This window comes from Rhincodon typus, unplaced genomic scaffold, assembly GCF_021869965.1.
Source record: "Rhincodon typus isolate 14 unplaced genomic scaffold, sRhiTyp1.1 hic_rhity00001006, whole genome shotgun sequence".
Classification (NCBI taxonomy): Eukaryota; Metazoa; Chordata; class Chondrichthyes; order Orectolobiformes; family Rhincodontidae; genus Rhincodon; species Rhincodon typus.
Genome location: NW_025966644.1, coordinates 2,232 through 19,648, shown reverse-complemented (window position 1 = coordinate 19,648; position 17,417 = coordinate 2,232). Strand labels below are relative to the sequence as shown.

General features: G+C 39.8%; 1 protein-coding gene across 1 annotated transcript in view; it reads left to right on the top strand.

Moving 5' to 3' along the window:
* Positions 1–4,041: 4,041 nt before the first annotated feature.
* LOC109933049 (leucine-rich glioma-inactivated protein 1-like) overlaps positions 4,042–17,417 on the top strand; it is a 14,414-nt gene continuing 1,038 nt past the window's right edge. Inside the window, exons 1-4 of the mRNA XM_048592319.1 lie at positions 4,042–4,341; positions 4,637–4,708; positions 12,967–13,038; positions 13,147–13,218. Coding sequence (XP_048448276.1) covers positions 4,160–4,341; positions 4,637–4,708; positions 12,967–13,038; positions 13,147–13,218 — 398 coding nt within the window. The 5' untranslated portion in view covers positions 4,042–4,159. The remainder of the gene's footprint in view (positions 4,342–4,636; positions 4,709–12,966; positions 13,039–13,146; positions 13,219–17,417) is intronic.

The window sequence follows — 17,417 nt, the reverse complement described above, 5'->3', positions numbered from 1 at the left end:
GAAGATGAGCAGAGTTCAATCGGTATTGCCACTGTTAAATCTCTATCCTTCCTGTTGAATCAGCTTCAGGCTGCCTGAATTCTGGAGATGAGCTCATCCTGGTTGTCAATAGGTGACAGATGCCTGCTTACTGAGTGATAGTAGATGCCTTGCTGCACAGAGTTATAGCATGTGTCTTGGCTTGTCTCTAGTTGTTCGAGTAAAGTACACATATGGATATGTTTTAGATGGTTTAGAATGTTTGAATAACATGGATGTGAGGTTGATAACTTGTATAAAGGAGCTGCCTGCCTCCATGAGGACTCTCAACTCATTTTGATGGCTTGGGGCTGTTTAAGGCACAGTTGGTGAATGTCTCAGTATTGTTGATCCGAGGTCGCGTAAATCATGAGTGTCATGGATGACGTAACAATAACTTGAGTTTATACAGGTCCTTTCGTGAAATACCCCAAGGTGCTGCACAAGAAAGTGATGAAACAAAATCCAGCTCTGGAACATGTAATTGCATATAAAATTCCACAAAGACGTGCAGCAGAATGAACTAGATGGATTGCCCAAGAAGGCAGTTCACTGTCACCTTTTTAAGGGCAAATAAGGATGAGCAATAAATGGATAATGGGCCGATGGGCCAAAGAGCGGGAGATGGTGTTTAATTTAGATAAATGTAAGGTGTTGCATTTTGGTAAGGCAAATCAGGGCAGGGCAGGATGTACACACTTAACGGTAGGGAGTATTGCCAAACAAAGAGATCAAGGGATGCAGGTGCAGGGTTTCTTGAAAGTGGAGACGCAGGTCGACAGGGTGGTGAAGAAGGCATTTGGCATGTTTGCCTTCATTGGTCAGTGCATTGAGTATAAGAATTGGGACATCATGTCACAGCTGTACAGAACATTGGTGAGGTCATTTTAGAATACTATGTACAATTCTGGTCACCCTTCTGTAGGAAGGATATTGTTAAACTTGAGAGAGTGCAGAAAAGGTTTACAAGGATGTTGCTGGGACTGGAGGGTTTCTGTTATAGGGAGAGGCTGAATAGGCTGGGGCTTTTTTCCCTGGAGCATTGGAGGCTGAGGGATGACCCTTACGCAGATTGGTAAGGGGCATGGATAGCGTGAATAGCCAAGGTATTTTTCCAAGGGTGGGGAAGTCCAAAACTAGAGGGCATAGGTTTAAGGTGAAATAGGAAAGATTTAAAAGGGATCTGATGAGTAACTTTTTCATGCAGAGGGTGATGCATGTATGGAATGAGCTGCCAGAGGAAGTGGTGGAGGTGTGTACAATTACAACATTTAAAAGGCATCTGGATGGGTATATGAATAGTAAGGGTTTAGAGGCATATGGGCCAAATGCTGGCAAATGGAACTAGGCCAGCTTAGGATGTCTGATCAGCATGGATGAGTTGGACTGAAGGGTCAGTTTCTGTTCTGAATGACTCTATGATTCTAACTGATAATAGAAATGCAAATATTTCCATTTGGTGAATTTCTGCACGTGCACCAAAAGCAATGGTCTTTTTCTCCTTGACACACACAGACGCAGGTTAACTGTTTTCTCAGGGAACTCTGAGAAAAGTAGCAGGGCTTTTTCCAATTGCTTTGACTACTTTGAGGTGCTTAACAGCTAGAATAGATCTCTCTTCTGAAGTGAATCTGTTTCTGGCCTCTAGTTCTCTGGGTCATAACAGTTCAACTTAATAAATACTTCAGCAATTATCTCACCCAAGCTTATCTAATCATTTAGCTTAAGTAACTAATTTCTCAGAAATGCTGTTTTGACTCGCTGCTAAAAGAATGAGTTTCTGATTCTTTAAAAAATTCACCTTCACAGAATTAAAAACCAAAAATCCATTTACCTCTACTTCATAACCTGAATTCCCAAACAATAACAAGAACAACAATAATATATATTGTTAAGCAGGCCAAGCAGCATCAGAGGAGCAGGAAAGTTAATGTTTTGGAAGGGTCCCAACCCAAAATGTCAACCTTCCTGCTCCTCTGATGCTGCCTGACCTGCTGTGTTCGTCCAGCTCCACACTGTGTTGTCTCTGACTCCATCATTTGCAGTTCTTACCACCTCTGAATATATATTATAAGCCTTCATCACAGGGTACAATAAATAATTAGCAAAGCTAACACAATGTTATATGTTAACACAGGAGGAATTGAATACAAACATAAGAAGGTTATTATTAAGGTGAATGGGGCATTGGTAAAACCACATCTCGGGTTTTGTTCAGATGAATTGATTATCTTATTTAAGGAAGGATATTAATACATTAGAGGAAGTTCAGAGAAGGTTTACTATACTAATACCTGGATGGAAGGTTATCTTATGGGGAAAGTTTGGACAGGCTAGGCTTGAATCAGCTGGAGTTTAGAAGAGTCCAAACAACTAGATTGAAACATGTTAGAGCCTCTTGAGACAGGGTTGATGTGGAAAGGACATTTCCCCTCATGAGACAGTCTAGAACCAAAGGAGTCACTATTTAAAAAAATAGGAGTTACCCATTTAAGATAGACAATTATTTTATCTCACAGAAAGTTATGAGACTTTAGAAATCACTTCCTCAAGGGTGGTGGAAGTAAAGTCTGAATATTTTGAAAGCAAACAATTCTTGTTAAACAAAGGGGTGAAAGATTATGGTGGTAGGCAGAAATGTGGCATAATCAAAAGAGCAATGACTTTATTGAAAGGAACAGGAGGCTCAAGGGGCAGAGTGGCCTATCCTGATCCTCATGTGTATCTTCATATGTAGGTTACAGGGGTCAAGTCTGGGAATGGGACTGACTGAATTGCTCTTTGAAGAGCCTGCATACACTCAATGTTCTGAATGGTCACCTACAGTGTCAACAATAACTATGAATTGATGACAACAGTGCCTACACTTCAAAAAGTATTTATTTGGCTGTAAAGTACTTTGGGATGTCCTGAGGTAATGAAAGCCTCCATCGAAAAGAAAAGCTTTCTTTGTATTTCTGTTGTCACATTTTATATCGCATCATATTTTCGTTTCAAAATGCCTCAATATGCTTCACTCAATATTTGCAAGCTATTGACTCCGTGAATAGGCAGCCTACTGTCAGATCTCATCTATTGCTGATCTTGAGCCATTCCACCAGAAGTGGGTGAGACTATTCACATCGTCTGTCTCTGAGCATGACTGGCCTCTGGCTTGTGTCTTTGCTCAGGCGCTCAAATGGGAAACCAAGGACACGAACCCTCACTTGTTCCGCCTTTTAGCACAGCATCCTCTGTGTCACATTGTTACCGCTGCAGCTAAAAATAGAAACTGCTTTGCATATGTGTTCTGCCCATGCAACTTTAAAAATGCTGCATTAAATTTAGCTTTTGCAAGGAGCAGCACGGATTAAAATTAGCCCAGGCTTTCTCTATCCAAAGCTAAAAATAGTTTTGTAGGTGCAGAGACCTAAAATATAGAATTAGACTTTGAGGTACTGCAATTGTAATCCTTAAGTTTAGATTTTAAATCGAATGTTATTGAGAAGGGATACGTGTAAATATTTTAATACAATATAGAAATATTAAACATTAATTATTTATACCTTACACATAATGGCATAATATAATTTCTCAAGAAGATCTTTAAACATAACCATATTTTATCGAAAGGGTTTCTGCACTAACAATATTGTTACAATATGATCCAAACTGCTGAATTACAGAATGCTCTATTTAGTATTTTCTCACTGCATCTCCTTGAGCAGTGTATGGGGATTGAAGATCCATCCACCCATAATATTTCCTTTAATAAATTCCCAGAGGATTTCAGCATATACCATTTTTTCCGAAGGGGTTTACGGTGGCATTCTGCAAACATGTAAACTGCGGATAATCAACAGGAAACCACACCTGATTCGACAAAGGCAAGGCAAGATTACAGGGTACTTTTACATAAAAAAAATAGAAATCAATAAAAAGATGTGTCTTGCCGACGGTAATAATTTCTTGGGTTCGCCCTCGTATTGGTGAAATGGGAGAAGACTAGTCTATGAGGAGCTGTGCTGCACCAGTGAAGTATACATCAGCTCAGTGTTGTAGGCACTGGAGAAACGGAATTTGACTTCACACGCAGGGTAAAAAGCATCAAGCAGTTTTGGACCTGAGATATTACTGACTGCAACTAAAAGTGTTCCGAAGCATGGGAAATGCCGCGAAAAGAATGTTCTTGTTCTTATGGATGGTGTATCTGTTGCTCTTAATTGAGTCGAAGACATCCAAGCAGATGAGATGTCCCGGGGGATGTACTTGCTCTAAGGATAATGCTTTGTGCGAAAATAGAAAATCCATTCCTCACAATTTTCCTCCCGGTGTAGTTTCCTTGTAAGTACTGCGTGATGTGTACTTTTACCGTCATTGGCATTAATGGGACGCCTGGCTGTGTTTATTATATAATGTTGCATGATCCCCAAAGGATCTCACCTATCTTACACCCTTGTCATTGCAATTCTGTAAAAATAGACGACTGTGAATGCAGACTACTGTTCGTCGTGTTTGTGGGATACTTCCATGTTGCTGTCAGTTGATGATGGATGTATCAGTCAACAGTGTACGTGATTCGATTGATTGGAAACGCTCAGAAATTGTGACCTTTTTAATTGGTGCGTTTTGTTTACAGGTCGTTTGCGAAGTCTGGTTTCAGTGAAATCCCACAAGGCAGCTTTTTACACATGCCTTCCCTGCAGCTCCTGTAAGATCCTTTTCTGTGTTTATTCAGTAGGTAATGGGTACACGTCGATTTGTGGCGTGGTAGCAGCGGCTGTGTTGGTGGCATGTCAGGAGAGGTTTAATACTGCTGCAGATACCTCTGAAATAAATACGATACTAACAGTGCAAGAAGAGGTTCATACTATAATCTCTCCTGGGAATGGTCAGACAATCAGCCAGATAATGAATATTAAATTGTTGTGCATTAAAAAAAAATGTATTGTCTGCACGGATGTCTGTATGGGAGACTCAAATGTACAAGGTTTAAATTATTAGTGTTACAGTGTGTAGGGAGAACTTGTGACTTTGTATGTATTAATATTCAAGCAGTGTACAAAATATCATCAGTTTTGACTCAGATTTTGGTGGTATAAAATTCAATGAAAAAATAACATCCTTCCTGACAAAATTGTAATATTTGGAAAGGAAGGGATATTTTAAGTACCTGGGGTACTACATTCTAACTTGACAGAGGAATGATATACCTTTATCTTCCTATTGCTACAAGAACAGCCGGAGTATTATTGCAGCAAAGCTTGTAACACTGCAGGGTTACATTTTTAAAATAATTAGCTCAATACTGCTGTGAAGGAGGGCTGATTGAGTATAAAGCAAAATACTGTGATGCTGCAGATCTGAAATAAAAAAAAGTGCTGGGGAACCTCAGCAAACCTGATAGCATCTGTTCTGTAAGAGAATCATAATAGACTTAAAACATTGACCCTGTTTCTCTCTCCACAGGCCTGCTGAGTTTCTCTGGTATTTTCTGGTTGAGTAGGATTTCTAAAAACTAAAATTTCTTAAAAACAGAGTGCTTCAGGCCCAAGGCTGAAGTTGAATATTTTATAGAGTTGTACATTCTGGTAGATAATCTCCATGTTATTTCTTTTAACTGTTGCTATAGAAAAATCACTTGGAACCTCACATATAACATACAATTTAATGGTAGTTGGAGGTAGCTATACACTTATGTTAACCAGATTGGCCTCCCAAAGGTCTCAGATTTTTCCCACTGTAGAAAAGAGAGATCTTTCATTTCTATGTTGTTGTCCTGAAGCACTTAAAAGCCCATGAAGTACTGTTGAAATCTAGTCATTATGTAGGATACACAACAGCTGATACATACATGGTAAGCTCCCACAAATAGCAATGAGATAACAACCAGCCAATCCACCTTCTGGTTTCATTGGCCGAGGGTTAAATATTGGCCATAACTTCCCTGCTGTTCTTTGAAATAGTACCAGGGAATCTCTTTGTCCTCCTGAGAAGGAAGATGGGGTCTCAGTTTAATGTTTTATCTGGAAGACAGCAACTCTGACAGAGCACCACCCCTTCATCAACACTGTGATGGTGTGTCTGCCTAGAATGCAGTGAATCTCAGGATAGGGCTCAATTCTACAACTTTCTAATTCAGAGGTGCATGTGCTACCCACTGAGTCAAGGCTGACCTCTGTACTCAGATTTCAAACTTGCCCCAGGCTCCAAAATTGGAGGGTTTTCAGAGTTAGTAAAATCAGGGAAAATGTACAAATGTTACTATCTTGTCACCGACATTGGTAATAAGGTCGTTGATAATGCCTCTGGAATAAGTTGCTGGTTGGTATGGTGGATATTGGCACACAGCTTGTCAGAGTCATATAACATGGAAACAGACCCTTCGGTCCAACTAGTCCATGCAGACCAAGTTTCCCACACTAAACTAGTCCTACTTGCCTGCGTTTGGCCCATATCCCTCTAAACCTTTCCTATTCATGTACCTGTCCAAATGTCTTTTAAATGTTGTAACTGTACCTGCATCTACCACTTCCTCTGGCAGTTCCGTCCATAGCCCTCTGTGGCAATGAGTTCTACAGATTAACCACCTTCTGGCTGAAGAAATTCCTCCTCATCTTTTAAAGGGTTAACCCTTCACTCTGAGGCTGTACCTTCGATTCCTAGTCTGTCCTACTCTTGGAAACATTTTCTCTGTACATTCACAGTATCCAAGCCTCTCAGTATTCTATAAGTTTCAATCAGATACCCCCCTCATCCTTGTAAACTCCATTGAGTATAGATCTAGTATCCTCAACTGCTTCTTAGCCTTAATTTCGAAGGAAATAGAGTATACAAATAGGATGGTCTTGCTAAAACTATACAAGGTACTAATCAGATCACAGCTTGAATATTGTGAGCAGTTTTGTGCCCCCTATCTAAGTAAAGACATACTGGCATTGGAGGCAGTCCAGAGGAAGTTCACTAGGCTGCTATCATGTATGGGGGGACTGTCTTAGGAGGACAGGTTGAGTAGTTGGGACTTGTACTCAGTGGAAGAAGAATAAAAAGCAGCCTATTGAAACATATGATTCGGGGACTTGACAGGGAAGGTGCAGTAAGGTTGTTTCTCCTTGCGGGAGAGTCTTGGATCAGAGAATGTAATCTCACTGTGATGAGTCACCCATTTAAAGCAGGGATGAGAAGAATTTTTTTTCCTTCAGATGGTGGTGAATCTGTGGAATGCTTTACTTCAGAGGGTTGTTGAGGCTAAGTTGTTAAGTATATTTGAAGGCTAAGATAGACTGATTTTTAGTCAGGAAGGGAATCAAAGGTTGTGGAGATAACGCAGAAGAGTGCAGTTGAGGATAATCAGATCAACAATGATCTCAATGAATGTCAAAGCAGGCATGATGAGAGGCAGTGGCCTAGTGGTATTATCACTAGACTATTAATTTAGAGATAGTGTTCTGGGGACCTTGGTTCAAATCCCATCATGGCACACAGTGGGATTTGAAGTCAATAAATATCTGGAATTAAGAGTTTACTGATGATCATGAATCCATTGTCAATTATCAAAAAAACCCATCTGGTTCACTAATGTTCTTTAGAGAAGGAAACTGCCATCTTTACATGGTCTGGCCTACATTGTGACTTCAGACCCACAGCAATGTGGTTGACTCTTAACTGCCCTCTGGACAATTCTAAATGGGCAATAAATGCTGCCGAGGCAGCAATGCTCTCATCCCATGAATGAAATTTTTTTTAAAAATCGCCTACTTCTGCTCCAGTGTTTTATGGTAAATACTCAGTAATCTGATGTAGCAGTTGTTAACTGTTTTATGTGCTGTGACAATCCAGATTCGACCAGAAGCATGTAAAGTTAGATTTGAACCATGTTTAAAACTCGAGTTATCAAACCTAGTGAGGAGATGGCTGTCAGAGCTCACTGCCAGAGTGAGGCAGGGCTGTCTGCTATCTCATTTATGATGCCTACATCCTAGTTCACATTCCCACTCTACCTGCTGTTAGCTGTAGCACATGAGAGCATGCCAGGAAAGGATAGGACTCTCCCAGTAGGGTGAGGACAAAGTACACAGTATATTTCCATTTACTCCAGTTTTTTAAAATGAAAACATCTTTCCTTGACTTTTCTGGTTAATTTTAATCAACTGTTTAGAGACGTTAGCATGCACATCTGGGGCAGTCAGGACTAGAATCTGGACTTCCTGGCCCACAGGTAGAGACACTATCATTGTGCAACAAGAGCCCCTTTGAAGTGATTTGCATTTTAAATCTAATTTATCAATTGAATTTAAATTCTCCCAGAGGCTGTGTGGAGTTTGAACTCCTGTCACTGGAGAAGTGGGTCTCACAATTGTGAGTTCAGAAATGTTACCCATCTTATCGACCTGTTCAGACATGCTATGACATGCCTCTGGAACAAGTGACAATTGAACTTGAGCTTCCTGGCCTAGAGGTAGGGACAGTACCATTGTATCTTTTTTAAAAGGGAACCACACAGTCACTATCATTGAGATTAGCATTCACCTCCAGATTTAATTAATTATAACCAGCTACCAAAGTGTGAATTCAACCCAATTTCCCTAAGATTAGGATTCTGATGACATTATCATTACACCACTATCTTCCCACTTGTTACTTTAAATCTACCTGTTCGAGCATGTTATGACACACATCAAAAGCAGGTGGGACTTGAAGCCATGTTTTCTAGCTCAGAGATAGGGAATCTATCACTGCATCATAAAAGCCTCTCTCTTGACTTTTCTGACCATTTTACGTTCAAGGTCATCATATTATTAATTAAGTCAGCTGACTTGGTGCAGACCAGCACACAAACCTGATATCCTGATCTGACTGGGTCATTGCCAGAATCCAAAGCGTAGCTACCTAACAATATCATTCACAACTGCTCAGGTACTGAAGCAGTCCATGTCCAAATGCAGTGAGACCTGGGTGACATTCAGGAGTAGGCTGATAAGTGGAAAGTAACAATTTGGCAATGACTATCTTCAATGAGAGAGAATTTAACTATCACCACTTATTCTTACATTACCATCGTTGAATCTCCTGTTAGAATCCTGGACCAGATTGCTAAATTTATGTTATGATCTGGCCAGGGGCCAGTGTTACATCCCCAGCAGATAGTAATACTGGGCAAGTCAGTGAAACCTTGCTTGACAATATCAGTTTTATTTTTGCTCTTTGTTTACTGTGGTGGTCGGTCACTGAAACATATTCACAAGAGGCAGAAAGACCATACAGTAATCGTTTATTTTTGATCAAAGGAGAAAAGACACAAACTATATTACCAGTATACAAGAACTTTTTGAAACCCTCTTAATTACAAATATCAGAAATAAAGATTCAATGCCTTTTAGTCTCAACAACAACCTTCCAAATACTGAAACTTCAGAGAAGAGTCACTGGCTGTAATTGGTTACTGGATCTTAGTTCTTACTTATTTTGAAGCATTTTGAGAACAAATGCATGCGTTTTACATACTCTCAGGTTCCAACAGTTTTCCTTCTGGAGTTTTCTTTAAAGCCACTCAGGAGTTTTCCATAATGGCCTGACTTTTTAGACACTGCAAAATTAATAATATTTGTCAATCTGACTGAAGCTGCACATGATGGAAGTAGCTGGTTCTGTCTGTGATACTGAACTCCTGTTGCTAGGGAACAGCAATTTTTCTGCCTCTTGTACCTTTACTTCCAAAGCACCGAACTGTTCACTTCAAGCTATATTACAAGCCTGACAAACATTCATTAAAAATGCATGCATTAATAAACCTTGGACACCCTATCACCACTCAAAGAATGAATTTAAATTAATTTAAAACCATGTCTCTCTTTCTTAGCATACTATAGAGAAATACAAATTAAGCTTAAAGTAATATTTGGTTCTGTCTTAAGGTTCCAAAAAAAAATTATGAACTGTAATTAAACCAGCAACTTTTATTGAGATCCAGGGGACTTATTAAGAGAACAAAGTTATAAAATTTCACTGTTTTGAACAAACTAACAAGGTGATGTTGTGGCTGTACAGGATATTGGTGAGGCCACTTTTAGAATACTGTATTCAATTCTGGACTCCCTGATGTTGTGAAACTTGAAAGGGTTCAGGAACAATGTACAAGGATGTTGCCAGGGTTGGAGGATTTCAGCTGTAGGAAAAGGCTTGGGCCATTTTCCCTGGAGCATCAGAGGATGAGTGATGACTTTATAGAAGTTTATAAAATCATGAGGTACATGGATAGGGTGAATAGTCAAGGTTTTATACCCGGGGTAGGGGAGTCCAATGCTGAAGGGCATAGGTTTAAAATGAACGGGAAAAGATTTAAAAGGAACCTAAGGGGCAATATTTTCATGCAGAGTTTGATGCGTGTATGGAATGAGTTGCCAAAGGAGGTGGTGGAGGCTGGTACAATTAAAACATTTAAAAGCATCTAGATGAGTGCATGAATAGGAAGGGTTTAGGTGGATTTGGACCAAATGCCAGAAAATGGATCTAGATTAATGTAGAATATTTAGTCGGTTGGACTAAAAGGTTTGTTCCCATGCTGTACAGCTCTATGACTCTATGACTCGACTCTACTTGCACAACTTATTTCTACCACCCAGAATTAACATTTGGTAAATATGGGTGTTAGACTGCAAACAAACCTCACAGTGCACATGAAATAGCAAATATGAATAAAACAGATCCTACAGATTTCTCAGCAATACTCTCCAGATATTAATGACACAGTGGATCATCAAATCTCATTAAACTTCACAAGAGATTACAATTCTTAATTCTGTTATTCTGTCCATGACATTCCCTCTCATAGCTGTTCTATCCTGAATGACAGCTCCTTTTATGGTTAATCACCCTCCTTTCCTAGACTCTGGAAATTGCACTCTGGTACTTAATCACAAGCACAGTTTCAGATTTTCACACACAACAAGCCTCACAAAGCTAATGCTGCCACTTTTTTTTTCTGAGCTATAATCTTGCCTCAAGCAAATATTATCTGATGAGCTTTCCAACTCCCATTCTCAACTGTACTGAAGTATTGATTGTCCACAGGTTTCTTTCAAGCCCTTCATAATTCCTAGGACTTTGCTGATTCCCCCACTATTTGGAGTTATTGTAGTGCATTAGGACTTTCCTGAGTCCCATACACAGAACCTGTGTAGTTCAGTTGCTTTCCCAGCAGTACAGCAGCACTGTCTATCATGGAGTCTGCCACTCTTTCTTGCCATACTCCACCATTCAATGAGATCATGACAGATCTTTGGCCTGATTCCATATACCTCCTTGGGCCATAGGCCTTAATACCTTTGTTTAACAACAAAAATTAATATCAAATTTAAAATTAACAACCGATTGAGCATCAACTGCCATTTGTAGACGAATTCCAAACCTCTACCACCCTTTGTGAGTAGAAATGCCTCCTAACATCTCTCCTGAACAGCCTAGCCCTAATGTTTAGACTCTGCCCCCTTGTTATAGAGAATCTAACCATTGGAAATAGTTTATTTTTATCTACCCTGTCTTTTCCTGTCAATATCTGCAAATGCCGCCCAGTACTGAATCTGATACTCCAGCTGAGGAACTAAATCGTGTTTTGTAAAGGTTTTAGACTAGTCTCCTTGTTTTTATACTCTATTTCTCTATTATTTGAAACAAGCATACCATGCATCTTTTATAACAGTGTAAGTAAATAAAGAAATATCACACACTTCAGGAAAACTGGCACACTGGACTCAAAGCAAATTTCAACTGCTTTCTGAAATCACCAAGCAAACCATTCAATTTAAGGGAATTTGGGGACTGGCAACAAATGTCAGCAACACCCACTTCCCATGAAAAAATACATTAAAAAAATCCAGACAGTTTCATCACCTGAAAGTTCAGATGCAAGTTGCTATCATTTATGAAGCTAGTTTATTGCTTCACTTGTGCATCAAGCATGAGAACTATCTGTGGACACTCCAGCACAATTTCTCTGAGTCTTTTTGCACTTCAGGCATTATCAAATCTTGAAAGAGTGGACATAATAGTGCAGCCTGCTAACAAGAGGTATAGACTGAAAATAGAGCTTTAACACTATTATACTGATTCCTTGACCTGCACTTTCTTCAAATGTTGCTGGCAGCATTGAATCACTAAATTTACCTTAATGATATAAAGTTGCATTAAGGTCTGCAGGAACTGGGTTTCAGTTTCAAACTTGCTTATTATATATGACTGTGTCTGTCTCAGATGGGTGAATGGTCAGTTCTTGACAATATGATCTGCCAGAAGAAACGGAGAGGAGAACCTGGCTATCTATTAACTTGGCATTATTTTTATGTTTAATTGGTATCTCAATTAGAAATGTCTTGCTGATTGGAAGGTAGCATTGCCAAATTGATATCCCAGGGCCCAGCTAATGTTACATTTAAGGTAACTTGGTACGAAAGGATCCAGAGCTTTAGAAGAATCCTTGTTCCTGCTGTCTCTGTCCTGAAGTTCTTTGGTGTTGCTCCCTTGTGTTGAATTTATTAGCAATGATGATGGCCTGCTCACCTGACAGAAAGCTGGGTGAAACTCTCCACTTCCCTTCAGACCTCCCTGCTATCCTGTGACTAAATTTTGCCAGTTGTTTTAGCATCATTCCAGTATTAACTCTCTGTGTTGGATATAGAGATAGGTTATGGAACCTTACTGCACAGAAGGAGGCCATTCCGCCCATTATTCTCATGCCAGCATTTTTTAAAGGGCTATCCAATTCACCTGACTCAGTCTTTGATTCTCTCCATACCCCTGCAAAAAAGGTGCTTATTGAATATTACTCCACCACCCTATCAAATAAGATCGACCAGCAAAAGAATCCACACCCTCAGTAGTGTGATTGAGAATTGTGTAAATTTTCTCAGTATCAATCATAATGTCAGATATTTTATGAATTATTATTGTTCTGATTATTACTTTCCATAACAGCTTGTTCACTTCAAACTCTTTTGACACTGTTGGAGATGATGCCTTCCTTGGTCTTTCTCAACTCAAATACCTGTAAGTAAATATCAAATCTGGACATGTTCATATTGTGCATAGATTGAGTATCAGGAGTATGAAAATATTGAAATGCTTATTCCGCTCCCCCCACCATCCCCACTCTAGGTTTGTAGAAAACAACAAAATCCAATCCATCTCAAGGCATGCATTTCGAGGACTCAAGTCTCTAATTCACCTGTAAGTATATCTTTTCTCGTTTGATATAACCTACATATTTAGTATGGAATAAGGGTCCAGTACCTTAAGTACAAATGTTCTTCAGGCAAGTACTAACATAGTAATGAATGCCAATAACATCTTGTGTTGTGCTGAAATCATTATTGTACAAGCTATAATGTAGACAGGATACAATATAAAAAATTCACACAATACTCATTACAAGTGTTATCAAAGTTATCCAAAGTTGCTTAAAATTATATCAAACTTACAGCACAGAAAAAAGCCAATGCCAATGGTATTGGTCCAATGACCCTATACCGTTGTTCGTGATCCATAGGGTTCACAGGATTGGTTAGTTTTGTTGATTTGACGAATAGCGTGCATTACAGAAGGACACCAGTTTTGAGAGTTCACTACTTGTACTGTGGTAGTTTATGGAGGTCTGCCTCCTCACTTTTTTATTCACTCATGGATGTGGGCATTGCTGGCTGGCCAGCATTTATTACCCTTCCCTAATTGCCCTTGAGAAGATGGTGGTGAGCTGCCATCTTGAACCACTGCGGCCCATATGCTGTATGTACACCTACAATGCTGTTAGGGAAGGAACTCCAAGATTTTGACCCAGTGTCAGTGAAGGAACGATGATATATTTTCAAGTCAAGCTTGGAAGGGAACTTGCAAGTGATGTGTTCCCATGTATCGCTTGCCATTGCCCCTCTAGATGGAAGTGGTCATGGGTTTGGAGCGTGCTGATCTTTGCTGAATTTCTCCAGTGCAACTTGTAGATAGTACACACTGCTGCTACTGAGCATCGGTGATGGAGGGAGTGAATGTTTGTAGATGTGGTGCTAATTAAGCGCGCTGCTTTGTCCTGGATGGTGTCAAGCTTCCTGAGAATTGATGGAGCTGCACTCATCCAGGCAATTGGGAGTATTTCATCATACTGCTGACTTGTGCCTTGAAGATGATGGACGGGCTTTGGGTAGTCAGGAGGTGAGTTACCCGCTTCAGTATTCCTAGCCTCTGATCTGCTGTTGTAGCCACTGTATTTGTGTTGAGTCCAGTTGAGTTTCTGGTCAATGGTAACCCTCAGGATGTTAATGGTGGACAATTCAGTGCTGGTAATGCAAAGGGACAGTCATTAGATTATCTCTTATTGGAGCTGGTCTTTGCCTGGCATTTATGTGGCATGAATGTACTTACCTCACTAACCTTACCCCATACTTTTGAAGTGGTGTCCTTTAAGCTACATATATATAAAACAAATTCTGACTCTGTAATAGAAAGAGATACCAATGTTCTTTGTGGACTATGGTAAATTACTTACAGTTATAGAGTAATTTTTAGCACTGCTTCAGTCCAGAATTCTGTAGAGTGTTCACTGGTATCCTGTCACCCACCTAGGTTGGGAGTTCAATGGAAAATTGTGCAAAATGACTATGAATAGCACTTAAGCTATTTCTCTAGAATTTCCACCAGTGCCTTATTGGTATTACCATGATAAACCTCAAGAAGTCAGGGCGACTATTTCATCTGATTGCAACAATTCCAATTCTAAAATTAGCTTTGACAGTTTCAAATAAACTTTCAAGTAACTGTAATTTCAAATGCAGTTCCAAGAAGAAGTACATGATTCAATACTACCCACAATCTGGTGATCTTATGCAAGCGACTACAAAGTTGAATGGTATAGGAAATAGGAAAAGAAAGTATCATGTAATTGGATGGAAGGGGTGGGGTTGAGTAGATTTACTTACACTGAAAATATTCTATGTTAGACTGTGCCATTTTTTCAATATAATGTACATTTTGAGAGTAGACAATTTTGTGGCTTGGTTATTTTCTTGAGAAGTATTTCTTTATCTGGCATTTTTCAATCACTCACTAATTCTTCATTTTGTCTTTCAGTGAGATTTGCTAAATTGGAATTGTTGGCCAGTACAGTAGGTCAGTGCTCTGTCACAGGGGCTTCCTGTCCTATCTGTATTGGAGTGATGAGTCAATTGAAAAAGAAGCTGTGTAATAGTAGGAATCAGGGCTCTGGTTATTTGACAATGCTAATCTTAGAAGCTTCTCAAGGGAGATAGTAAAGCTCTGTCTCAGTCAAAGGAAATAAATCAGCAATTTGATGCAGTTGAGCTGTCCCTCTGGGACAGTTACAAATCGTGTAACTTTTGCCCTTTTGTTAGTGGTTGGTTGATATTACATAATGTCATAGATATTCCTAGCAATTCTAATGCACTAATCCAATGAAAAGCTTTAAATGGCATTGTGGACCACAAGAGCAATGTATGAGTAATTTAAAATGACGATCAATAGACTGTAATTTGATCACTGTCTTATGGAGAGGCATCATTTTTTTCATTTGGCAAATGATACAAGACCAAGGTTCAAAGCACAAGCCATTGCCAAGTTGAAAAGACTTAGAAGGTGAACTAAATACTTGTAAATGGATGACACAAACCCTTTTAAAATGTGTTTGAGGAGGAGAAAAGTCAGGGAAGGTTAGGATGTGTGCCATTGGGGTGCTGAGAAACATGATTTGAAAACAGATTTTAGTTCTAATTTCAATGCAGCATAGATATAAGGTAGAAGAGAAGTATCTGAGATCCGAAGACAGTGGCAGTGGCATTGTTGTACCCCAAGTGCAAAGCAAGGCATTGGGCCCAATTTCATTTTAGTTTGGGAGGTCAGACTACTTTACTGGTCAAAATGTGCTACCTGTATACATTAGCTCACTAATAACAGATTATAATAGAACATAGAACAGTACAGCACAGGACCAGGCCCTTCAGCTCACCGCTTGGGTGCTGACCATGATGCCATTCTAAACTAATCACATCTTCCAACACACGGTCCATATCCAACTATTCCCTGCCTGTTCATGTGTCTGTCTAAATGGCTGTTAAACCTTGCTATTGTATTTGCTTCTACCACCTCCTTTAGCAGTGCGTTCTAGACACCTACCACCCTTTGTGTAAAAAACTTCTCCGCTCTCACCTTAAACCATTGACCCGTAGTATTTGACATTTGCACCCCGGGAAAAAGATTTTACCCAATTCATGCCTCTCATAATTTTATATACTTCTATCAGGTCGCCCCTCAGTCTCTGACACTGTAGCAAAAACAATCCAAGTTTGTCCAACTTACTCTTATAGTTAATATACTCCAATTCAGGCAACAACCTGGTAAACCTCTTCTGCACCCTCTCCAAAGCTTGTACATTCCTCCTATGGTATGGTGACCAGAACTGTGCACAATACTCCAAATGTGGTGTATTATATAGATGCAACGTGATTTGTCAACTTTATACTCAGTGCCCTGACTGAGGAAGGCAAGCATGCTGTATGCCTTCTTTACCACCTTTTCCACTTGTGTTGCCACTTTCAGTGAGCTATAGGCTTGCAACCCAAGCTCCCACAATGTCTCGATGTTCCTAATGGTCCTACTGTTTACTGTATACTTTCCTCTTGCATTTGACCCCCTGTAATGCATCTCCTGACACTCTGGATTAAACACAATCTTCTATTTTGTCACCCAACTTTCTAACTGATCTATGTCCTGCTGCATCCTTTGACAGTCTTCCTTACTATCAACAACTCCAGCAATTTTGGTGTCATCTGCAAATTTACTAATCGGACCACCTACATTTTCATCCAGATCATTTATATATATTACAAATGCAGAGACACCAGCACTGATCCTTGTGGAACACCATGGGTCACAGACATCCAGTCAGAAACACATCCCCTCCACATTACCCTCTGTCTTATATGACCAAATCGATTTTGTATCCAACAGATCAACTCGCCATGGATTCCATGTGACTTAATCTTCTTAATCTTCTAGAATAGCCAAGGTCTTTTCCCCAGGGAAACTAGAGAGCATGATTTAAGGTGAGAGGGGAAAGATTTAAAAGGACCTAAGGGCCACCAATTTCATGCAGAGGGTAGTGCATGTATGGAATGAACTGCCAGAGGAAGTGTTGGACACTGGTACAATTACAACATTTAAAAGGCATCTTTGCATGTTCTCCCTGTGACTGTGTGGGTTTCCTCCAGATGCTCTGGTTTCTTCCCACAGTCCAAAGCTGTGCAGGTTAGGTCGATTGTCGGAAAAACCCATCTGGTTCGCTAATGTCCTTTAGGGAAGGAAACTGACATCCTGAAATAACAAGGTGTAGAGCTGGATGAACACAGCAGGCCAAGCAGCATCAG